This window comes from Arachis hypogaea, chromosome 8 (genome assembly GCF_003086295.3).
Source record: "Arachis hypogaea cultivar Tifrunner chromosome 8, arahy.Tifrunner.gnm2.J5K5, whole genome shotgun sequence".
Lineage (NCBI taxonomy): Eukaryota > Viridiplantae > Streptophyta > Magnoliopsida > Fabales > Fabaceae > Arachis > Arachis hypogaea.
Window position 1 is genome coordinate 18377812 of NC_092043.1, and position 25498 is coordinate 18403309.

Sequence of the window (25498 nt, forward strand, 5' to 3'; positions counted from 1 at the left end):
TTAAGCAAGCTTTATATTTATTTCCTTATGGAAAATATTAAAATATACGATGCATGACCAACTTTTTAATTAGAAAAATGAGAGTGGTGTTTGGATTAAACGAGCCAGTGAATAACTAAATGTGTGGGTTTGCTCTGGTAAGTAATCGGTAGCCAAAATAGAATGTGCCAACAAGAACTGGAACAAAGAACTCGTAAAGTGTCTCAGACATGGACTTGGGATCCTCTTTTATAACGAACGCACTCATCTCTTTGTTCTTGGACTCCGTATCCGCAACATGGTCCTTGGCTTCTACCTCTTCTATGGTGGCACCTTGCAGGACACCCACCTGGTGCTTAAGGACCAAGTTCTGTGCTCCTTTGCTGTGTCCAATTGCATCGAACTCCTTCGTTGCATCCTTGCCTGCTAACTCCATCAACACCTCTTTGCCGCCAGGGCGTTCCTCCAAGAACTTCATGACACCCAATACCTTTAAAAGAAAATGAAGTTATATATATAATCAGTTTAAAGTTAGAGTTTTGTTCGCACCAACAATAATTTAATTTTGGAAGTGTCAAATTAGAGAGGCAATGAGGCATGGATAGAAATATATACCCTGCCATTGATCACAAGCCAACAAGCTTTCTTGGATTTGTGTTGGAAAACCCTCTGATTCGCCATGATTCAAGAGTTTTGAGGCTAGTTCCTGTAGTTTGAAACACTTTCCAAGACTCCCAACTTTTTAGCATAGTGAGTGTTAATTTGATTGCTTCACTCACCGATGCTACTTCCAAGTTACAACCACATTTTTCACTTCATCCGTGGGTTGGACTAGTGGTGCAACAGCACGTGGAGAGGAAAGTAGCTTGTCAATAATTTCATGGATATTAAATAAACGATTCAGCTGACATGGGATATATGTTAGGCTCATTATTAATAAAAGTTTTTTATTTTTATTTTCAATTTTAATAAATGCATACAAGATATATGGAAACTTAAACTTTATATGTTTTCCATATAAAAAAAGAAATTCAACTGATAACCAAACACATATTAGCTAACTGATGGTCAAAAGAATGGTCGAGATTGATTTCACTCCAACCAAAAAGATATCTTATGGTTCATTAACACTAATACACGCTTTTCTTAAACAAAAACAAAATAGAATTGCAGAAGCTGATATTGACACAATAGACAGACTAACACTAAATATGATTTTCTATTTATGAAATGCAAGGACCAAAAAGGAAGAAAAGGACGAAACTAAGACACCATTGAATCTCTACATGCTTCTTGTTATTGCAAATGCCATAGATGACCATGGCTAAGCAGCTTTAGGTAGCTCTACACTAAGTTGAACGGGGAAGCACGTGCGAACGCACACACGCGAAATGAAACAGAGGCTACCCAGAACTTTTTATTTCTGTGCTAGCTTTAGATAACTCATTGGGGTTGCCTTTCTCCACCTTATTGTCAAATTCCATTCCCTGAAATGTGATCCGTGATGACCGATACTTGCTACCATAAGCAGTACCAAACCCCCAACCAAGTCCTACTCCAACGCCACAGCCTCCACCTATCCAATAATAATAATATTGTTCTTGAAAGATTGAACGAACAATCCAAGTACAGATACCACAAGAACTAAAAGTCATGAATTTGGAACCAAAATGTTACAATTTTGAGGCTGTCCATGTTCATGCCTTAAAAAATCATTATGAAATTTTCTCTTGGGAACAATGGCAGGATTACAGAAACCATGTCACATAACTTGATTGTATCAATGTCATATAATATGAATAACCAGAACCAGAAGGATCATCATTTGCAACAAGATTATAACAGGAACCTGTATAACAGCAAGGGTATGCATGCTATTTCCATCTAATGAAAACTGAAACTGAAAAAGCGAGAAAAAAAAGCAAGAGGGAAATGGTAATTAACTAATTATACCTGCACCAAGACCCAAGAAGTTCAATGGCATACCTGATGAATACACGAAAAAAAAACGGATCAGATAAATTGACAGTAGTGCAATAAGAGACATAGCAGACTGAGACTTGAAATTGACAAAATTACAAAAAAAAAAGGGATCTCAGATAATCAAATTACAACAATATTACGATCAAAGCACATGAAATTAAAAGAATGATTAGCGAAATCAGAGGTTTTGGAAGAGTGAAAAGAAAGGACCTCCGAAACCCCATCCTACACCGAAACCGCAACCTACTCCGAAACCTGAAAACGCAACAATAAAGATCAGCTCGAGTGAGTGAAATTTGTGAAAAGTAAATTCAATGAAGAATTCATGAAGAACCGGAGAGACAAATGTAGCATACCAAATCCGACGCCAACTCCGTTGAAATTAGTGATGACCATGTTTCTTTCTTTCTTACCGGCTTAGCACAGCACCGCACCTACCGTAGCAATGAAATCAAATCACTGCTATATGGTTCTTTTCGACCCGCCCGTTATGTACTAAAAATGGAAAGCCCATTTGGACTCGATGCACCTAAAAGAAAAAGGTCATTCGGGTCGGGTTTCCGGCCCTGCCCATAAACAAAAGGGCAAGTTACTCATCTAATCGGTGATTAAAAAAAATGGTGAACTCTATCTATTTCTCTAAAATAAAAGATAAATAATTTTTTATAATATATTTAATAATTATTAAATAAAATTATTTAACTTTAATATCTAAATTTTAATTACCTAATCAATTGATATAATTTTTTTAAAATTATAAAAATCAAAATTTTCTAAAACTCTCTTTTGATAAATCAGAGAGAAGGAATTACATGTACATATATAATATAACAGCAAAATCAAAGGGGTTAAAAAAATAAGAAAAGGAGACGATGGTGATCAACTTTTTTTTTTGTATATTTGGTAGGTGTTTGGTGAAAAAGTGAGTATGGGTGATTGATAAATATGATGAACATATGAAAAAATTAGTTAATAATATTAAATAATAAATTATCTGATACAGAAAATGTAGTAATACATTTTCTTGGAATAACATAAATATAATTTCTATTGGTTTTCGACTTCAAAGAAGCACTAAAAATTTTATTTATTCTTTTTATTTTTTGAAAAATTTTTATTGTATGGTTAAAATTATAAAATGTAAATTTTCTAGTAATTTATATAAATTGTAAAAAAAAATTATATCTTGATTAATTAGCTAGTTAGATTATCATAACTTAGGTTAAATTAAAAGTTAATATTAACTATGATAAATCAATCTATTTTATCTAACAATTATTAGATATATCACATGAAGATAACTTATCCTTTATTTTAGAGGGGATTGAATAAAATTCACCAAAAAATAATAACATTAATGTATTAGTATATTACCTAACTTCAAAGTTCAAACAAATTAAGAAAGTTGCAAATAATAACGGCAAACTTTTCTTCTCTCTCTCTAGAAGGACCCGCTAAGATCCTTTGGGATTATACATACTCAAATATGAAATATGAACCCTATGCATAGAGCAATCATGGAAACAAATTTAACCATTGAAAAAATCAAAAGGGTGATTTTTCTTATTGGCTCTCTCAAGACACCGAGAGCCGAGAGGGGATGGTTTTCCTACTATATATTTTCTATAAAGAGCATTAGGATATTGTCAAAGACTCAGTGTGCACTTTTGTTAGAAAGCTTTAGAGTGATTCCTCAACTATAAAAGATGTAAACCAAACTCTCATTGCAATGATCTTCTCCAAAGAATGACATGCAAATACTAACGAAATTAGGATCTTCTCCAAAGAATGACATGCAAATCGGTAGCAGAGCAACTCCTTCACCTTTAAGTGTTCCAATATTCAAGTGTTTCATTGGTTCTAGCTATTGATCTGGCTCATAATTTTTATACATCTAAAACCACTGGAATATCCTACTTTTCAATCATCGAAGAAGTACTAGTTTCAGCACTAAGGATGAGTTTCTACTTTGCATTTCTTGTTCCTTCTGTTGTCGCAGCAATTTGCAAGACCAAAATAAATAAATAAATGAAAGAAGATTATGCTTTGGAACTTTTTAATTCGAGCCAAATTACTTTTCAATTCACTTTTTCATTTGACTAGTGATCCCCAATTGTAGGTTTTCTCTTTGAAATTGCAAAACCTTTTATGCTACCAAATACAAACAACATTACTACAAAGAGAAACAGAACAACAGAGCATGAACAATGAATGATACAGAGATATTTATTCCACACACAAGAAACTTGAAAGTTTAAGAAGCAAGATACATGGATATTGAAGAATTCAAGGCACAATCTTAAAAGCTCTGGTCTTATCGATCCAGCCAATGAAGGAATTCTAGTTCCTGAAAATTAAATCCACAAACCGCGAATCAGCGACCTCTTCAAGTAATTAATTATTTATTTTCAATTAATATTATTATAATAAAGATATATATAAATTTATGAGAAAAATATAACTTGAATTTTTGTATTGAGAATTTACTAAATAGTTAAAATAACTTTATGTCACAAATCAACAAATGTTAACAATAGAGTTGATGTATATATCTATTAAAATATGTTACTCACAATTTAAGACTAAATAGAAACCGTAAAATTTGACAGGTGAAGACTTTAGCTACATGAAATAAACGGGGACATAAATAGTCGCCCCATAGAACCAGTTAAATTTATGCAAATATAAAATTAAATTTATCCTAATTTATATATACATAAATTAATTTCTTGATTTAATAATCTTAATTCATGCCTCAAATTCAAATTCTTTTTTTTTCTAGACTCTCTCTCTATATGTGTGTGTATATATATATATATATATATATATATATAACTTATTTTTTCTGTTTTTTAAATCCGTCATTACGTCGTTTAATTTCGTCAGCAAAAAATTATGTTGGAAGATGTTTTTGTATTTTTTTAATATTATTTTCATAATGAATAAGTTATGAATTATATTGAATTATATTGAATTGATTATTTTATGGTTATTATATTTTTTTATTATTTTTTTATATTTTCATAATCCATTATATTTCTTAAGGAAATAATTAATAAAAACTTGTGAGAAAATGAAAAGAAAATTCGGGGACATTTTTTTAAACTACTTTTTGAATTTTTCTTTCTAATAACAAAGGGTAAGGATATTCAGCCTAAATAGTATAAACATGTAAGAAATAAATAAAAAAACATTAAAGAGTTGAGTCATAGAAGTTTGAAATTTTGATAAAATGGACTTCTTAAAAAGAATGTATATGCTCTTGGATTGCTGTTGCATATTCAGCTCCTATTGCAGTGATTACTGTCATCTCTCTTGCTTAGGTTTTCTTCCCTTTTTTCTTGATTAGTTGTCGCATGCAATGGAAAAATCGAGTTCATGTCTCCAGAGTACTCATTACTATCTCTAATTAGCAACAGAGATTAAATTTGAGCCAATTTGAGAAGAGACACATAAATTTTATTTGCATTGGACCTTCAAATAATAAACCTAAGTTAGATTTAAGACCCTAAAAATGAATTTAAGTTGATCTTACTTGCTTGTGGATTTTATTGAACCACAATATATCTTGGATTAATATTTTAAGACATTACTATAATAAATACTATGCTATTAAATATTATAATATTTTGTATATATAAAATTAGACATACTTACAAGAAATTTTTTAATTTAAATAAAAAAATTTTAATTATCTTTTTCTTGTCTCTTTTGGATTTAAATATTATTTATTAATGTAATAAAAAATAAAAATAATAATAATCACTTACATAATTAAAATAAATCATTTTAATATATATGACATTATATATATAAAAAATTATTATATATGATGAATAATTTTTTTATTTTTTTGTGATGATCATATAATTAATTTATATATAAATTAACTAATTTTTATAACATATAATTTATTGTATAATTTTTTTTTAATATAAATAAATTAATGAATTTAAAATATAAAATATTATGAACATTATTTAACATACTAAACAACTTAGACTATTATTTAAGACAATAAATATAATAATATAAATACCTATTTAAAATATATTATACCAAAATGGATATGTGTTCCTGCCTTCATCAATTTCCTACGAGTTCATGGGTCAATTCTTTTATAAATTGATTTTAAGTAATACCATAAATCACTCCTAAAAAAATTATTATCAAATTAGTCTCTAAATTTTTATTTTATTAAATAAATTAATTTTTATATTAAATTATTTATTTATATAAAAATTTAATTTAGAAAATTTAAATTTTTTTGAAGAATATTATATATTGAGTAAAGTATTGTTTTTGTTCTTAATGTTTGGAGTAAATCCCAAAGTTGTCCCTAACGTTTTAATCGTCCTATTTAAATCCCTAACATTTCAAAACTGACTCAATGTAATTGACGGTGAGACAAAATTGAGATGATTTTGAAACGTTAGGGACTTAAATAGGACGAAAACGTTGGAGACAAAAATGATACATAGAAATAAATTTTAATTTTATCCTTCAATAATATCAATTTTTTACTATACATAGTATTCAATTATTTTTTAATCACATCTAAGTAAATTACAATTAATCATATTACTTTTATTTTAAATAAATTAATTTTTTTATATAATTTTACTCTTAAATATTTTTAGTTATCATGCAATGTTTATAGAATGATTAGTATATAAACTTGCAATATATATATATATATATATATATATATATATATATATATATATATATATATATATATATATATATTATCTCTAATGTATCAAAATTTTTTAAAATTATAAAAAATAAATTTATTTAAAATAAAAGTAACGTGATTAAGTATAATTTATTTAGATGTAATTAAAAAATAATTGAATACTATGTACAGTAAAAAATTAATATTATTGAAAGATAAAATTAAATTAAAATTTATTTTTATGTATCATTTTTGTTCCTGACGTTTTCGTCTTATTTGAGTCTTGAATGTTTCAAAATCATCACAATTTTGTTCCGTCGTCAATTCTGTTAACGGATCCCTAACGATAGGACAACATTGAGTAGTCAATTTTGAAATATTAGTGAGTTAAATAGGACATTGAAACATTAGGGACAATTTTGGGACTTACCCTAAAAGTTGAGGACAAAAACAATAATTTATTCTTATATCTTTTATTAAATAATGTCAATAATTAATATGTCTAATAAAATTAAAAATTAAAGACTAATTTAATAATTAAATTTTGTTAAAAATTTAATTATGCGACTAAAAATTCTTTAGAATGATTTGAGATATTAGTGTTTGATTTTTCTATCTCCATTTGACATTTTAAACATGTAAAGTACACGTTCTACTATTCTAGCACTTAGCTGATCAATCTCATAAACCTTCCTCACTGACAGAATACGCATAAAAGGATTCATATATTTGCTAACAAGCCAGTATCAACTACATTATTGGCTGAGCTGCTGCAATATTAGCTTTTTTAATTCTCCTCCGTGTCCTCTGCACCTTTCTCCTACTCACTTCTTTCGCCGCAAAAGGTTCTCCATTAATGGTGGACAATCCTGAAAAAGTTATTATTAGACTATTAGTAACATTCAAAAGTAATTGGAAGAATATTACCTCCTGTTATAATTAATATAACATATATATTATATTATTTTATCCAATTTACAATAATTATTTTGAAACTAAAAGGTATATTACAATTAAATTAACAAATGAAAGAGTTATATGTATATAAAAATAAGATAAAAATTCAGGTATAGTCAATTTTGTATGAATTAAATTTAGTCAAATTATTTAAATTATTTAATTATTTTTAATTATCAATTTCACATTAAATTAACTGTACTTTGAATTTTCTCCTAAAAATAATTAATTAATTATTACCAGGCATGAGACCACCGCTATTACGATCATGGAAGTTCACTTCACAGTTGTTGGCTTCATTTTCATGATTAGAGTGATGATTTTTTTTCTTTTTCATCACTCTTATTAGCCTTGACGAGCGTGCAGCAGCAAAGAGCCACGTGGCATCCATGTGTTTGCAGATCATGCGCGCTGCATGGTAAGGAATCTTGAGACTCCTCTGCTGATGCTGCTTCTTCATGAAGACTATGCAGTCCAAAAGGCTCTCCCTCGCCATGCCTTTCATGTCATAAGCCTGTGACCTTCTCCAGAGGCTTTTCCTGTGCGTGTTCGCTGGGTTCGAAAGGCAAAGCGCTCTCGTTGAATCACTGATTGCACTTTCTGGATTCTTAAGCACAAGATTGCACTGTGCTTTGTTACTATAAAGCACCATTCTCTCCTTTCTCAACTTCAATGGACAAACTTCAAGTGCTTCATTGTACTTCACCAAAGCTTCTTCTACTTTTCCCAACCTCAACTTGTCATTCGCTTCTTGCTTTATCAAACCAACCAAAACCCTTCTTTCCTCTAATTTCTCTTCCCACAATGCCTTCTCTTTCTTCCTCCTATACACCTTCAAATTCAGCACTTGTTGCAAGTCCCTGTTGTTGTGTAATTTATGTTCCTCAAGTAGCAGCACTTTTGTGATGGTTTCACCCACGTTTGATTTATCTCCAAGAGTTTTAAGTTCAACCAAATCAACAAGGTACGAAGCAGCAATATCAATAACCTTGAACCTGGATTGTACAAATACAAATATGAATATATAAAACAGATAGACAGTGTGTAGTATCTTGCACTTTTTAATTTAGACATGAAAGGAGAAATGGTGTAAGACGCAGTTATAAAATGTATGAATGCTTTACGGTGATGTTAGAAGCAAAAATTGGACCGTTTAATTTGTGTGCTTGAATTTTTTTATTTTTGTCAGATATTCCTATTTGTATACTTTAATTTTTTTATTTTTTAAACACAAATTGAAGAATTTAAATCCAATTTGTGTACTTCTCATAATTTTAAAAAACATCAAAAATTATAAAAAATTACCATATTAAAATATATCATTCATCTCACTTTCATATTTAAATTTTGTAAATTTTGTAGCATCTACCTTGTATCCGAGTCCTTGAGAAGAAGTAGAAGACAATCAATCCCCATATACTGCCAATCATCCGAAGATCTTGAAATGTTACCGAGATTGATGATTACTTTTGGGATCTCAGCAATGATTTTCCTTCCAAATTTACTGTAACACAGGATTCGAAGGAGTCCAACACCACCTGGTGACGTGTGATTCACCAACCCACCCCACATGTGGCAAAGTTCTTTCAAGAATTCCTTCTGACAAATCAGATTCAGACATCTTTCTTTGAAAGCAAAACAGTTGAGAAGATGAATACACCAACACTGAAGTTGGCTACCCCATTCCTCAGCTTTTCGGTTCTCCATCTCCAAATCACCAACACCTCTTGTAAGCAAGTTCCTGTGGTACTCTACCCTCTTCTTCTTCTTCACTCCTACAAACTCAGAATACACCACTTCCAAGCAAGTACAAGCTAGATTCAATGTCACTTTCACCACTTCTTGTTCATACTCCGATACCGAATCGAATGTGCTTTCATAACTGGCCAAGTGCCCTAATGCTCGAACCGCAACCCTTTGTTCAACCCAACTGATTTTCCCCCTCAGAAGCTCTAACAATGGAGGTATAACACCTGATTGCACAGCTATTTGTGCAAACTCTTCCTTGTTCATGGTGTAAGATCCAATGATATGAGCAGCATAGTAGGGTATGTATATGTTTTGATTTGTGAGAAGCCAGGTTTTGTCGTTTATAGCTTTGTTGATTAGATTAGCCATGCACTTGAATATGCCAAGGGAAGGGAACTCAGGGTCGTTGGATTGAGTCATGGCAATGTGCCATAGTTCACTCAGCACCAACACATATTGATCATAATCTTCTTTATCCTCACATAGAGGCATCTCTTTGAAGTAGTTGGAGATTCCAACTCTTCTAAGAGATGCATCTGGTTCTCTCATGCTGCAAAAGAAACACCAAGGCTTGAGGCAAACTTCTTGGTCTTGGTGAGACTCCTCACTCATCATGTCCTCGCTGGTGTTGTAAGGAGTTTTGGTTACAAGTACCACTCTTTTTTTCTTCATCAGGTCAATAATGGGGATTATGGTTTGGAAAGTTGATGGAAGAAAAGGAATATTACACTAGTGGCGCATAAATAGAAGGCTTTCATAATCGAATAATTCAGTTTTTATGTTGAGAAAATTTTACCAGATACTCATTCATAATGATTTTTGGCATGTCATCATTACTATTTGATACCCTTCTTTTAATAATTGACGTAATGTTGAAGAAAGTAAATTATTCTTCAAACGAATATTCAAGTGTTCATTATTCATAGGGGACAAAAAGATCAGGTAAGCAACAAAATTTCAAGACTAGGATATAATAATATTGCACACATTGTATGTAGGCTTATTCTGCAACAAAACTTTCTATTTTTCTATGCATTTCTAGAGGTTCATTTGTCAACAAGTCTAGTGCTAGTGCTATAAAGCCCTTGTTTAAGGTAAAAAGTGTAGAAAATGCAATTAAACTGAAACTATATCATGGGATTCCACCTACCCTTTAGCCCACACAAGACTACAAGATGTAATAATGAATTGAGAAGAGAAGTAACTAAGCAAAGATAATTAGGGACCACATCCATAAATGGGAAAACAATCCCGTTCAAATCAGTAGCAAAAATGTGGTCCCAACTCCCAACAGATATTGCTAAACCTGCAACTTCAAATAAAAACATATATAAGAATATGAATTATAAAACATAACTAAGTACAAGTGGTTATGGTCTCAAGAATATGCGGCTGCCATATATAGGTGGAAAGCATAAAAAGGAGGGGTTTCTTAGATATTATCTGTATATGAAGAAGATTATTGCAGACATGCTTGTAATATTCAATGAACTGTGCCAAAATGATTGAGGCAAGCATTTTATTAATAGCTTGTTTTTGTTTGTAGCATTGGCATGAAATAAGTTCTATGCTCATGATGGCGAAGACTAGATCTGTTACCTCAGCACATCAAACTATGCGGGAATTGAGCATGTTTTGCCAAAATCCACATGGTCCCTCCTTGGTCATCCTAATTGCTTGTTCCTATTTGGTGTTTAATTTAGAGGCATCTTAAATCTAAAAATCAGATGAAATATTAGAGGATGACAAAAAATATTTATATAATAAAATAAAATTAAAATAAAATTTTAAAAAACATTAAACTGAAATTTACTTATAATTTACATGTAAAAAATTAAAATTAGAAGGTCATTACTCCTTTGCCATTATGTGGCTCCGCCCCCTGAATCTAAGGGTTCAGATCTATTGTGATAAAGTTGGCTTTTAAATATGAAATCCACATTTTAGACTCCAACATTTTGCTTAAAGAAAAGAACATAACAAGATGTTGCAGTAAAAAACTCTATATACTTAACATAAGAAAATTCTGCCTCCATTATTTTTAATAGTGTGAGATTACATCCAATGATAAGAAATTACAAACTTTTCTTTTGATGGTTAAATGTTGGGCAGAAAACACAAAAGTTGCTGCCCTTAAACTTTTTTTTATGACTGCTTCTAACAATAGGCAAATCAAGCATATATCCGAGATAATAAACTGGAAAAGTTGCTTCTGTCTTTCACTGTTTCTTGGTTATGACATTTTTAACTATATGAAGAAATCTCATCTATTATTCATTCATACAAATCATTAATAACCGACAAAGATATTGTCATATAGTGGTTGAGATAGTGCAGCTATAGTGATCAGATGACCAATTCATCAGCCATAAACAGATGGGCCATGCATGTTTCAAAGCCTATGGAGTTTTCATGAGTTTAGCACAATATAAATATTCCATGTTACTACTTTTTTACTAGTCACCCTCTTTCAAAACTTGCGGAAAACGACCAAAGAAGAAAAAGGAAGATTTACTCTGTACATTTTTCTTGGAAAGATTAAATCTTTTTATATGTTGTAGTTTGCAATGGCCAAACTTTGGTTTAGGTGCCTTAAAATGTGTTTGTACTTTGTATAACACCCATTATGTTTAGCTTTATCATATGCGATTTTTACATTAAAAAGGATCGCACTTCATTACTATTGACAAGTTACAAGTGAATTCACAAAAATTAGAGTAAAGTAATTTAATCCCTAGAAAATTTTGTATCAAACAAATTTGTTCTTAAAAAGTACCTTGTCCCTAACATTTGCTTTTGTTGGATATGCCAAATGAACAAGACCAATTTATCTAATATGAAGCAAAAACCAATAGAAATAGATGGTTATCAATTGCTAAGAAAATAGTGGTTGAATCTTGATCTCTTTTTATTTTTGCTTTTAACCTTGAGTTCTGTGATCTAATATGACACAAGGAATAGTACGTCTATGCAAGTACAGCGGACCTCCACAAAAGACCGTTGCACCTCTCAAAGTCCACCAATAATGACAACTACCTAATGTGCGCCTGATTGTTGGACTTGTCAATCATTGGGTATCCACTGATTAGTAGTATGATATAGCATCTAGTGTACTGCCAGAAGGTGGCCGGCTCGGTGGTTGCTGGCATTTGCCAGGCTTGGTTCCTGAGCCATGTCATCTTAATGCTGAACAATTCCTTTCTCTGTGCATCCTATTGCGCTGGAAGGGGCGGTCTGGCACTTAGGAACTCCTCCATGTTCTCCCATGTCGGCCGTTGGTGCGAGGCCTGAAAGTCACGCAGGCACCCACCTACTAGCTCTCGATCCCTTTGTGCATAACCCAAGGTAGTACGCAATATCCTATAGGGTGATGGTGCACTCAACCCATGGTAGGTGAAAAGTGTGGGTCTCTGAACGCTACCACTCCACGAATACAGTGATCAGGGAGTGGTCAATGCAAAGACAAAATCTTTGAGTCCCAAACCCAGCTTCCCTCAGGTAAGAGACGATGGCGTCCAAGAGTGTAAGTATATGACTAACTCGCCTAGGCAATAAAAGGCAAGGCCTCTGTTTAAAAATAAAAATTTTATAAATACAAAACTTCAAACTAACTTTTCTAACATGTTCAAAACTATTCTAAAAAATATAATGTGCAACTCATAAATATCAGAACATGATATATATAAAAAAATACCTAAAATTCCTTCCCAAATTCAAACAATAAAAGTAACCACTAAAACCTTTAAATCAATGAATCAACTCAAACTAAGTAGTTATTTATCCATCTATATGAATAACAACTTCACTATGATTAAACTTAAATGCTTATAAATGTCATAATTCATATTTGTCAACTAACATACTATGTGTTACCTAAACATCTTTCAATCTATTCTGTCCATTCACTAATACAATCCCAAGCAATTCTTAATTTAAACTATAAAAGATAATACCAACTTTAAAATCGATGACTCTCGCAATGTGCCAACTAGCGTTCAGGCGATTAATATTAGGATTACGTGCAAAGGATCAATAAAATGGACTAAGATAGAGAGGAATGTGAAAAATGTGGGTCAAAAATGGGGTAAGGCGGCCATCAACGAGTTGTATTTACAAGTGCTAACGTTACTTATCTCATCTACAGTGTAAACAAGATAAGTATAGCAAGATCCTATTTATACCGTAAACAAAACGTGATACATAAAGATGAATATATATTTTATCACTTGACTATACTTATCTCGTTTACATTGTGATCGAGATAAGGCTTAATATAACAAAAATATAATTTTTTTACAAAATACCTATATCAATAATTATAATATTTATTTTATTTATTTAAAAAAATCCCAAATTTAGTAAGAGTATTTTTAAAATAAATATTATTAAAATTTTAGTCTTTATTTTTAAAAAATTCAATTCTTGTGTCTTATTTTTTGAAAGTATTAAACAAATAAAAATTTTATATTTTAAATAAAATTTAATTTTAATTTTTAATACCAAATATAATATTAAATCTTAATTTTTTAATTTCTAATCTTAAAAAAATAAAAATAAACAGGGTCTAAATGTATATGCTCATGCATTGAAGAAACCCATTGCTAATCGCCTCATTGTTGATTTTTTTTTTTTAAATGGAAGAAATCAAGTGTTTGATTCAAGGTTCGAAAAACCGGACCGGTCATTAAACCGCTTTAGCTACTGGTTCATTGGTTTATTGGTCTAACCAGTTCAACCGGTGGTTCAACCGGAAAAACTGTTTCTGAATAAAATAATAAATAAATTATATATAAACATCATAAAATATAATTATAGTCTAATATAAATCTTAAATATCTTCCAAATTTAAAACATATGAAATGTCAACCAAATCCATATGATCTTATCAAAATACAAAGTTAAATAGTGAAAAGAGCAATGGTACAAACAGCAACAATACAACTAGAAATAATCATTAATCACTCCTAAATTAATTCAAAATAGTTTAAATTAATTCAAAACAGCAGCATAACAAAATCACTAACAACAGTAGTCCTAGGAGGAACATCCTTAATCACCACAGAACCAGCACCAATCTTAGCATATTCACCAACCTTAATATTCCCCAAAATACAAGTCCCTGCACCAATCAAAACCCCATCACCAATCTTTGGATGCCTATCACCAAAAGCTTTACCAGTTCCACCCAAAGTCATACTATGCAAAATTGACACATTGTTACCAATCACTGCAATTTCACCAACCACTAATCCAGGTACATGATCAAGCAGAATCCCGTTTCCAATCTTAGCACCGGGATGAATACCAACCGCGAAAATCTCGGAAACTCAGTTCTGGATCATAACTGCCAAGACTTTTCTTCCTTGAAGCCATAGCTTATGAGCAACTCTATGAGATTGGCATGCTAAGAAGCCTTTGAAGTTCAAGAAGCAATGCACATGGCTTATGCAAGCAGGGTCTCTTTCCTTAACTGCTTTGAGATCATCCTTCACAGAATCCATGATTTCTTGGTCAGATTTCAAGATCCCAACAAAAAGATCAAAGAGTGTGTTACTTGGAAGGCTTGCACTGCTTAATAAAACATATATGAAATTAAAAACAGCCACAACAATGAACATTAACAATTCTGCCTACACAATGAACATTAACAATTCTGGCTACAACAATTCTGCCTACAGCAGACTCAGTTCCAGAACAAATAATCACCCTAACCTTCAAATCAATAACTATTTCAACAAAAATTCAGAAACATCATACTAAAAAATTAAAAAATGGCAGCAGCAGGCCAGCAACATAACAAATCCATTTCAACAACATAATTTCAACAACATAAGTTCACAGCCACAGTTCACAGTCCACAGAGATTAAATTGACCAGCCACAGCCACAGTTCACACTTCACAGAGGAAGTTCACACTTCACAGAGTATCAATTTCATGCAAGGTTTCTACCGGGGTCAATAGAAGAACATGAGCAGAGGCGAAGAACAAAGAAGATGAGCAGAGGACGAGTCACTCACCTGGGGTCGATGGAACGCTACCGGTGCTGAGTGTTGATTGTTGAGGACCGCGCGATGGAGATGGAGGGCTACCGGTGTTGACTACGTGCTGCGGTGCTGGTGTTGAGAAGACGAGTAGAGGATGGAGATGGAAGGCTACTGGGCAGGAACCAGGCGAAGGCGACGATGGAGATTGGAGGGTTACTGGGGCTGAGGATGGCGACACCAGGGGACGAAGGATGGCGATAGGGGACTATGGTTCAGGGCGGCTAGGGTTCTCCATTGGAGATGATTCAGAAAGGGGGAATGAATGAATGGGGTCGGGGGAAGAAAGGGGGTGGGGTGCTCCACGAGCGGGTCGGGTTTGGTTCGTTTTTTATTTTTTATTTTTTAAAAATTATAAAACGGCGTCGTTTAGTATAACCGGCCGGTCACCGGTTTGCCGGTTCTTAAGCCATTTTTATTTAGATGGTTTTCATATGAGGACTGGACCGTTTATAGCGCCGGTTGAAACTTGCTTGAAATTCATACTTTGTGAAGCATGTATTGAATTAGGAACACAAGCTTGTGAGATTTGAGCCTATTGATGTGGTTACATTTTATAACCACTTATTTTCCATTCTTGTGTGAAATTGCTCTCTTTCTATGATTGTGATCCTTGATTTGCTTGATTCTATATGTCCATTTATCTCTTGTATTCATGTATTTGTATGATTGAGGCCATTATTTCATTAGCCACTTACCCAAATAGCCAACCTTTTACTCTCCATTGTTAGCCAATTTTGAGCCTATGCTTAACCAACTTATTCTCAATTTAGCACATTACAAGCCAAGGCGGAAAACCAATGAAAAGTCCTTGTTTAGATCTTTGATTAGCCTAGGCTAGTGAGAGTGCTCATTATTCAAAGTTGTGAGGTTTAGGAACATTGGATGGGATAAAAGGGGTAGTACACTTTCATATTTTAAAATTGGGAACATATTCATGTATTGATTGAATGTATAGACCTTATGCATCGATGTCCTTGTGTATAGTTTGAAAAAAAAATGAAAAGAAAAGAAATAAAAGTGAAAAAGAAAAAAAAAGAAACGAAAAGAAAAAAATGTATATAGAAAAATAAAGAAAAAAAAAGAGAAGAAAGAAAAAATAATAAAAGGGGACAAAATGCCCAAAAGTGAAGTCAATAAAAAGGAATCAATGCATAAGTGTTATGAATCAAGAAATAAGAATGCATGAGTATGTAAGAAAAAGTGAAGAATGGGTAGTTAGAATAGTTTGAACTTGTATAGATCTATGAGAATTGAACAATTACAAACACTAATTGAGATTAGAAAAGATGATCTACAACATGAACAAAGTAAAGTGAGAGTTGCAATAGATCTCACCAAGGAATGGTTGAGAATTGAGAAAATGAAGATGAATCCTAGAGAGAGGTTGGAGTTTCTCTCTCTACAAATGTAACTAACTAAAAATATCTAAGAAAACTTGTAAAATGAGTCTATGGATGTGAATGTGTGTCAATCCCCTTCAATCATTGGCTCTTATATGCATTTTGGCGCCAAAGTTGGTTGCTGAAACCTTCCAAAATCGCCAGGCACGTGTTGCAATAACAGAATCACGTGCGGACTACGACCCATGCGCGCACGGTACGCGTGCGCGTCCCTGGCTAATTCTGCGATGTGCGCGCGAGCGCCTTGTGCGCGTACGCGTGCTTGGCCGAGATCAATTCTTTGGCTTTTTGTGCTTCTCTCCACTTGCATGCTTCCTTCCTTGCTTCCTTTGATCCATGCCTAGCCTATTTCAACCTGAGATTACTAGCAAACACATCAAGGCATCTTATGGAATCAAGGATGAATTAAAATTATCAAATTAAAGGCTTAAAAGCATGTTTTTACACTTAAGCACAAATACGGGAAAGATTACAAAACCATGCCAATTCATAGGCTAAATGCGAGAAAAGGTTATCAAAATACTCTAAATTCAATACAAGATAAATCCTAAAAATGGAGTTTATCACCGGTTCGCAGTCGAACCGGCCGGTCCGGTCCAGTTTTTAGAACCTTGGTTTGATTTGATTATTAATTTATTATTCAGATGGTTTGCATGTACCAACCAACTACCCACACATGTAATTGCGTAAGCAGGGCACAAGGGAAAGACTAATAAAAATGTGAGACTGATGTTCCAATAATCTGACCGGGAGAGAAGACCCCAATGAATTCAATAACTCAAAATCAAGCTTCCTTTTCATAATCATTGAAAGAGATACAATTTGACTAGTGGAGTAAACAATATCTTCGCTGTTTTTAAATGCGACTAAGAGTAAGGTTATATATATTGAAATCAAAGAAGTTTAACATAACATAGTGGAGCAAAGCCAAACAAAAGTGCTACAAAAGGAAAACATCACGCCTGTCATATCTCGCCATGTCAACAACCACCACAAGAATCATTGCCAGTCCAATCTGTATAGCTTTGAATTGTCCTCCTTTGTAAGATCTCAACACCTGATTCTTCATTCTTGAAAATCCTAGCATTACGTTTCAACCAGATGTTCCAAATCACTACAAAGAACCCAGTCAGCCACAACTTCTGCTCATGTTTTCGCTTGTGCATGCCAATCCACCTTTTAAACAGTTCTCTTATAGTTCCAGGAATAGCCCAAACTTAACCAATGGAGCTCAACCAACTGCACCACACTTGTCATGTTACTTCACAAAGTAGAAATAAATGCTAGACAGATTCCACCTCCTTTTTACATAGTACACAAATAATATCACTGTGAATGATCATGCCTAATCTACTCAATATGTCATTGGTATTAACTCTACCAACAAGTACAAACCACCCAAAAAGCTTAATTCGCGGAGGTACCACTCCTCTCCAAATGGCCTTTGTGAAACTGTAACTCGTTATCTCATCTCACAGAGACTCCGATTGCAGGATCTTCATAAAAGAGTTCGTAAAGAAAATACCTTTACTATCAAACTTCCAAACCACCTTATCCTCGCTACCATTTGACAACTTCACCTGCCTTAGCCTCTCATGCAGCTGATGGACGAGTTCCAACTCCCATTGGAATAACTCCCTCCTCCACTGAAAATTTCATATCCACTCGAAGCCATCCCAGAAGCCGCAATCTCCTATCATAGTTCTTTATTGGTTTGATACAGAGTAGAGCCTTGGAAGTGACGCTTTCAGAGGCCCAGCTTGTAACCAGTTATCTTCCCAAAACAGGGTGCTTCGGCCATTTCCTACTTCCATCGCCAAGCTAGTCACCATCTTTTCTTTTATCCGTTGATCTTTGATATTTAACTGACATATGTCTTTCCATGGCCCTCCTTTAACCGGTAGCTGCTGATTTACCAGCATTACAGCAGGGTTCAGGTTGTTACACGAACACACAATCTTCTTCCACAAGGGGCAATCCTCTTTTGAATATTGCCACCACCACTTAAACAATAGTGCTGTGTTCCAAAGCACTGCATCTCCAACCCCCAAGCCCCCCGCCTTCTTCGGCGCCTGAACTAACTCCTACTTCACTAAGGGGATACCATCCTTACCATCCCCTTACACCACATAAAGCGTCTTTGCAGCGCAATCAACTTATCAGCAACTGCCTTTGATATCTTGTACAGACTTAGGTAATATACCGGTAGGCTATTCAGCACCGATTTGATTAGGACAAGCTTACCTGCTTTGTTTAGAACCTTCGCTTTCCAAAGGCTAAGCTTCTCTTCCACCTTATCTATGATTGGTTTCCAAGTCTTCACCAGCCTCAGATTCGCACCTAAGGATATCCCGAGGTACCTCACTGGTAACACCGCTTGCTTGCACCCCAGAAGGTCGCACGCATGATATACCCAATCCTGCCCACAATTCACCGAAATCATATTCGACTTCTCAAAATTAATGCTCAGTCCCGACATAAACTCAAAACACCACAAAAGCTCTTATAATTCACAACTGTCTCTGTTTTTGGGGGACAAAACAAGATCGTATCGTCTGCAAACTGAAGATGCGACAATTCTATATGCTCCCCGCCAACTAGTAGCGGATCAATGCGCCTGTTTCTGACGGCTTCCCCCAACATCTGATGCAACACATCCACCACAAGCACGAACAAAAGTGGAGAAAGTAGATCCTCTTGTCTGAGGCCCCTCTCCATGTTAAACAGCTTTGATGGTGACCCATTCACCAGGACGGACATAGTGGCCGTAGTAACACACTCCTTCACCCAATTCCTCCACCTTTGGCCAAACCCCATTTTCTAGAGTACAATATCCACAAAACTCCATCTGACTCTATCATAAGCTTTTTGAAAATTCAGCTTAATAATCACTGCTTCTTTTTTCTGTGCCTTGAGTGATGATTGAATTTTTGATGGTTTAGAGTTTCACAAATGAATTCTCGTTGCAAGTATAGTTTCTAAACCAACAATAATCCTTTCATACAAAAGATTGTTTGTCACAAGTAACAAACCCCTAAAATTAATAACCGAAGTATTCAAACCTCGGGTCGTTCTCCCTAGGAATTGTAATTAAGTGTTTTGTTATTGGTTGTGAGTTATTTTTGGGGTTTTAATAAGAAACATGAAAGATAAATGGCAAGAAAGTAAACTAAGGCCTAAAAAGGTCTTGGCAAGGGTTGGTGGTCAAGGATCTCTATCCTAATCACTAACCACAATATGAGAATTGGCAAGGATTAATCTCATTAAATCATTCTCTAACTAGTAGTAAAGAAAAGTCAAATGAGCTATATCAATCCTAGTCCATAAGTCCTAACTCTCCACTAATTCAATTAGTGAGAACTAGAGTCAATGGATCCCAATCATCAATTACTTGGACATTAGTAACTCAAAAGTTCCTAAGTTAGCCAAGAACATAAAACTCTACTCTAGAATCCAACCAAGCATTTCATCAAACACTTGGAAGGCATAAAAGGAAAGCAGAGTAAATCAACAACAAGAACAAGATCTAACAACAATTACTGCAAAGAATTAACAACAACAAATCGAAAGGAACACAATTATTATGAATTACCTTGAATAGAATGGAAAGAAGAGAGAAGAAACAAAAGTAGATCTACAACAAAACACAAGAACAACATAAAGGAAATTACAACAAAAGAATAGAAGAAGATGAATGTAGCAACAAAGAATTGAGAGTTAGAAGTAGAGGAAAGCAAAGATTAAAACCTAGATCTAAGAACTAAACCTAATCCTAATCCTAATCCTAGAGAGAAGTGAGAGCTTCTCTCTCTAGAAACTACTTCTAAACTAAACTATGACTAATGGTTAAAAATTTGAAAAGTATCTCCATTCCCCCTTCAATCCTTGGCTTAAATAGCATCAGAAATGAGTTGGATTAGGCCCACAAGGCTTCTAAAATCACTGGCCACGTGTTGCATTAAGTGGGTCATGTGCCACCATCGGCGCGTCCGCGTACCGTACACGTGCGCGCCCCTATGCGCGATGCAACTATGGCAAATCTTATATCGTTTTGAAGCCCCGGATGTTAGATTTCCAACCCAACTGGAACCGCATCATTTGAACCTCTGTAGCTCAAGTTATGGTCGGTTAAGTGCAAAGAGGTCGGCTTGACAGCTTTTGCGTTTCCTTTATTTCTTCATGAGTTCTCCATTTCTACATGCTTTTCCTTCATTCCCTTGGTCCAATCCTTGCCTCCTAAATCTGAAATCACTTAGCAAACATACCAAGGCATCTAATGGAATCAAGGAGAATTAGATTTAGCTATTTTAAGTCCTAAAAAGCATGTTTTCACTCTTAAGCACAATTAAAGGAGAAGTTATAAAACCATGCTATTTCAATGGATAAATGTGGGTAAAAGGTTATAAAATCCTCTAAATCAAGCACAAGATAAATCCTACAAATGGGGTTTATCAACCTCCCCACACTTAAACCAAGCATGTCCTCATGCTTAAACCAAGAATGAAGTAAAGGGTATGGCATTTATTCAATAGAACTAACTAAATGCAATCTACCTATATGCAACTATCTAAATGAATGCAATTGCTTGGTCAAAATAAATCAATTCCCAAGAAGCATATATGCACAAGGGCTAAGGACTAGCAAGTCTAATCCACAATTGAATTGAGTTATTAAATATTTTTACAAACTTGCATGAGAAGAGATGATCATAGGTGGAAACATGTAATTGAGCATCAAACCCTCACCGGATGTGTTTGCGCTCTATTCACTCAAGTGTTTAGGGTTGATTCTCTCAATTCTCCCCTAATTATGCTTTCCAAAATTTGTTCTTCTTCTAACAATCAACATATATTTCATGCATGCATACATCTATCATGAGGTCTTTTCTTTAGGTTGTAATGGGGTTAAGGTCAAGGTAGGATGCATATATGGTTAAGTGAGCTTGAATTTTGAATCTTTGATAAGCGTAAACTTTCCACCTAACCTATGACATCCTATACAAGTAAGTTCTAACCTAACTACCCATTTTTCACTTTTTCACATACTCATGTATCCCTTTTCATTTCACAACACTCATGCATTGATTTTATTGAGCTACACTTTGCTTTGGGGCATTTTGTCCCCTTCTTATTTCTTTCTTTTTCTTCTTTTTCTTTCTTTTTCTATTTTTTCTTTTTCTTTTCCATATTATTTTTCTTTTTCTTTTCTTTTTTTCTTTTATTTTTCTCATTTTTTTCTTTCTATATACAAGAGCATCAATGCATAAGGTCTATACATTTGATCAATACATGAGCATGTACCCAATTCCCAATATTTTCAATAAAAATACAAAACTACCCTTTTATTCACCCAATGTCCCAAGATTCTCACACTTGAATGATACTCACACACACTTGCCTAAGCTAATCAAAGATCCAAATTAAGGACATTTATTGTTTTCCGCTTTAGGCTTGTAATGTGCTAAAATTAAGAACAAGTGGGTTAATCGTAGGCTCAAATTTGGCTAACAATGGAAGATAAAAGGTAAGGCTTTTTGGGTAAGTGAGCTAAATGAAATGATGGCCTCAATCATATAAATGCATAAATACACAAAATAATGGATATAAAGGATCAAACAAATCAAAGATTACATTCATAGAAACAGAATAATGCACACAAGAAGGAAAATAAGTGGTTATAAGATGTAACCACACAATTAGGCTCAAAACTCACTTGCTTGTGTTCTTAGCTCAAAAACATGATCCACAAGATATATAATTCAAGCAAGTTTAATGAAAAGTTTTCACTCAAATCAATTGGTGCCCTATAGATAGAAATCTTGAAAAAAATTCATTATTTTGACTAAGCTTATTGTGTATATATATGCAAAACTAAGAAAATGCAAGTAAAAAAAATCCTAAAATCCTAGAATGAAATGCAAAAGTGTTGGGATTAGAAATTTGTCACCCAAAATCGCCGACCGGTCAGACGACCTCCCCACACTTAAAAGTTTGCACAGTCCTCGGTGCACTCAGAGATGAGCAAGGGGGTACGACGAATCTCCGGATTGCTGCATGTTCTTAGTCTTGCTTCCGTTATCGCTTGTGGTGCATTCGTCATGAAAAACAAAAATATAACACCATAAGATGAGAGGATATAAAAGCAAGGAAGCATACATTGTTGGAATGAGGTAAATTACTAGAATTGAGTGAGTGAATTAGTGTGACATTAATGACAAATATGTGTGTGAATTCTAAATTGCGCGATTTAGAATACACATTAGCATAAAAGGGCGATATCACAAAAGAAGCATGCACTTCACTTATCCTAGTGTGCTTGAGATGCTTTAAGTGAACTTGTAAGGTAAAACAAGCATTAAAGAAGCATGAAAGCATTCAAGCTAAAGTATATGGATGCATATGATCATAAAATACAATGCATTACGGTAAATACACAACATCATCCATCAAGAGGTTGCCTAATCGAGGAAAAGGATTCAAATTACATGGTGGCCAAATCATGCAATTCAAGAAGAGTTACAAACTCGAAGGCAATTCTCATCACTTGGTATTTTTCAAAGGTAAGCATGAAAAACTCAAAACCAAGTAGCAAAATATAACCTCAATTAAAGAGTCCAACAGAGATTATAAACATAATGATGTTAAGAGAACATCCCTGTTTAGTACTCAGCAGCAATTAATGGTAGACAAGAATATCAATCCAACATTTACAATGAAAAAAAGAAAATGAAATGAAAACTAACTATCAACTAAATGACTAACTAATTAGTTAACTAAAATAAATGGTTATCAATGGTGTTTGGAGGTGTTGGATGAGTGGTAGAAAGAGGGAAGAAGAAAGGAGAAGGAAAGAAATGGACGGAGGAGAAGAAAAGAAATGTAGTGAAAGAAGGACATCCGCGTGCGCGCGCGCGCGGATGGTGGTGCAGTGGATGCGACGCGTACGCGCACAAGGTGCGTCCGCGTCGATGGCTTATTCCGAGAGTGGTGCGTAAGCGGCAGGTACGCGTACGCGCGAATAGGTTTGTGCCAAAGGCACAACATTGGCGCGGCGCAGGCACAACTCTCTGGAAAATGCATGGAGGGTGGAACTTCTCAATCCACGCGTACGCACGCATGGCGCGCTCGCGTGGGTGGTCCAAAACGCTTGATGCACGTGTACGCGCGCAGTGCGCGTACACGTGGATGGTGCTCTGTTTTTCAAAAATTTTTGCTATGTTTTTGCACCAATCCAGGCATTCCAAACCTCCAAACAGCTACCAAAATACCATAAAACCTTATTTAACATATTATACTACCAAATATACTCAACTAACTAATCAAAACATGAATTTAAACTAATTCTATCAATATGTATAAAAGAGAAAATGAAAGGATTTTACCATGGTGGGGTGTCTCCCACCTAGCACTTTTGTTTATTGTCCTTAAGTTGGACTTATGGGGAGCTCCTCTCAAGGTGGCTTGTGCTTGAAGCTATCCTTGAACATCCACCAATGCTTGAATATCCAATAAGCTCCATTCTTCAATTTTAACATCTTCAAGCTTTGATGGAGTTTCGCACAAGTTATGAGCTCCCAAATTTGATTTTCCTTGTGCGATCCGGGGTCCCACACTTTGTTTTGACACCCATCCTTGAGTTGGTCATCATTATTCCATCCGGGTGGCATGGCCTTGGAATTCTCAAAGAAGCTTCCAAACAACTTCCTAGACCCATGCAATTTGGTTCTACACCAACCATTGCTCTTGAGTTTTGAGCTTACAACCGTCATGAGCTTAAAATGACGTTTCCAACCACTACACAACTCTTTCCTACTCTTAACTCCACAAAGAGCTCTAAGTTGACCATCATTTTCAATTAAACCATATTCAAGTGAGAAATTAAAGCTTAGGGATAAGAGTTTTACCCACTTGACTGTGATGTTGGATGGTGACTTGGGAAGGGGTGGTCTCAATGATCTTGCAAGCTCCACTCCCTCGTGCTCTTTCTTGACTATCTTCACCTCTTCACTAGCTTCTTCAATTTCAATCTTTTCCCTTTCATCACTTGGCTTGGTGTTGTCTTCAAGAACCTTGATTTCTTGCCCAATGGGAGGTGATTCAATTTTGGATAGGAATTCATTGATGAATAAATCCATCTCTTGATCAACCTCTTCATATTCTTCAATTTCAATATACACCATGCCAACTTTTTCCTCTTGGTAGCTCTCTTTCGATTCACTCTCTTTCGCATTGCTCACCAAGGGTATGGGAGGTTGTGCACACTCTTCTATAATTTCAACTCCATGTCCAATGGGAGAGGATTCGATTGTAGATAGAAATTCATCCATGATTGAATCCATCTCTTGATAAACCTCTTCCAAGTCTTCAACTGTGACATGCCTTGGAGGTTGTGCACCCTCTTCAACATCAATATCAAGCTTCTTGGAAGAGTTCTCCATGATGCTACATTCCCATGGACTTTCAACATCTCCTAAATCTTCAACCACATCTTCCTTCTCTTCAATGATCATAGGCTTCTCCAATTGTTTCAACACAAAATTCGACTCCTCCTTCTCCACCGGATTTTCCAATTTCTCCTTCATGCTTTGCTCTTCTTTTAACCTTTCACATGTGGTCACGGAAGTACCTTGAGTCTTCAAACATTGGTGGGCTAAAATATGCACCACCTTGGTCAAATTAGTCACAAACTCAAATGTATCCCGCTTCAT

General features: G+C 34.4%; 4 protein-coding genes and 1 pseudogene across 4 annotated transcripts; all 5 read right to left on the reverse strand.

The window, feature by feature from the left end:
- Positions 1 to 62: 62 nt before the first annotated feature.
- On the reverse strand, positions 63 to 913 carry LOC114924345 (uncharacterized). Its single transcript, XM_029288712.2, has 2 exons — positions 595 to 913; positions 63 to 469 (listed from the first exon to the last, which is right to left on the reverse strand). Exons 1-2 carry the CDS (start codon positions 658 to 660, stop codon positions 116 to 118), a joined length of 420 nt encoding a protein of 139 aa, XP_029144545.1. The 5' UTR covers positions 661 to 913; the 3' UTR covers positions 63 to 115.
- A 131-nt stretch (positions 914 to 1044) lies between these two features.
- On the reverse strand, positions 1045 to 2463 carry LOC112706451 (protein TRIGALACTOSYLDIACYLGLYCEROL 5, chloroplastic). The gene is made up of 4 exons (XM_029288385.2): positions 2319 to 2463; positions 2173 to 2217; positions 1933 to 1965; positions 1045 to 1555 (listed from the first exon to the last, which is right to left on the reverse strand). Exons 1-4 carry the CDS (start codon positions 2356 to 2358, stop codon positions 1383 to 1385), a joined length of 291 nt encoding a protein of 96 aa, XP_029144218.1. The 5' UTR covers positions 2359 to 2463; the 3' UTR covers positions 1045 to 1382.
- Positions 2464 to 7169: 4706 nt separating this feature from the next.
- On the reverse strand, positions 7170 to 10172 carry LOC112706452 (uncharacterized). Its single transcript, XM_025757760.3, has 3 exons — positions 8967 to 10172; positions 7838 to 8592; positions 7170 to 7509 (listed from the first exon to the last, which is right to left on the reverse strand). Exons 1-3 carry the CDS (start codon positions 10016 to 10018, stop codon positions 7391 to 7393), a joined length of 1926 nt encoding a protein of 641 aa, XP_025613545.1. The 5' UTR covers positions 10019 to 10172; the 3' UTR covers positions 7170 to 7390.
- Positions 10173 to 14340: 4168 nt separating this feature from the next.
- LOC140174677 (serine acetyltransferase 3, mitochondrial-like) lies at positions 14341 to 14997 on the reverse strand (annotated as a pseudogene).
- A 2734-nt stretch (positions 14998 to 17731) lies between these two features.
- LOC140174678 (uncharacterized) lies at positions 17732 to 19608 on the reverse strand. Its single transcript, XM_072200167.1, has 5 exons — positions 19306 to 19608; positions 18905 to 19210; positions 18513 to 18794; positions 18317 to 18437; positions 17732 to 17871 (listed from the first exon to the last, which is right to left on the reverse strand). The coding sequence occupies exons 1-5, from the start codon at positions 19606 to 19608 to the stop codon at positions 17732 to 17734; spliced, it is 1152 nt and encodes a 383-aa protein (XP_072056268.1).
- Between the last annotated feature and the right edge of the window lie 5890 nt (positions 19609 to 25498).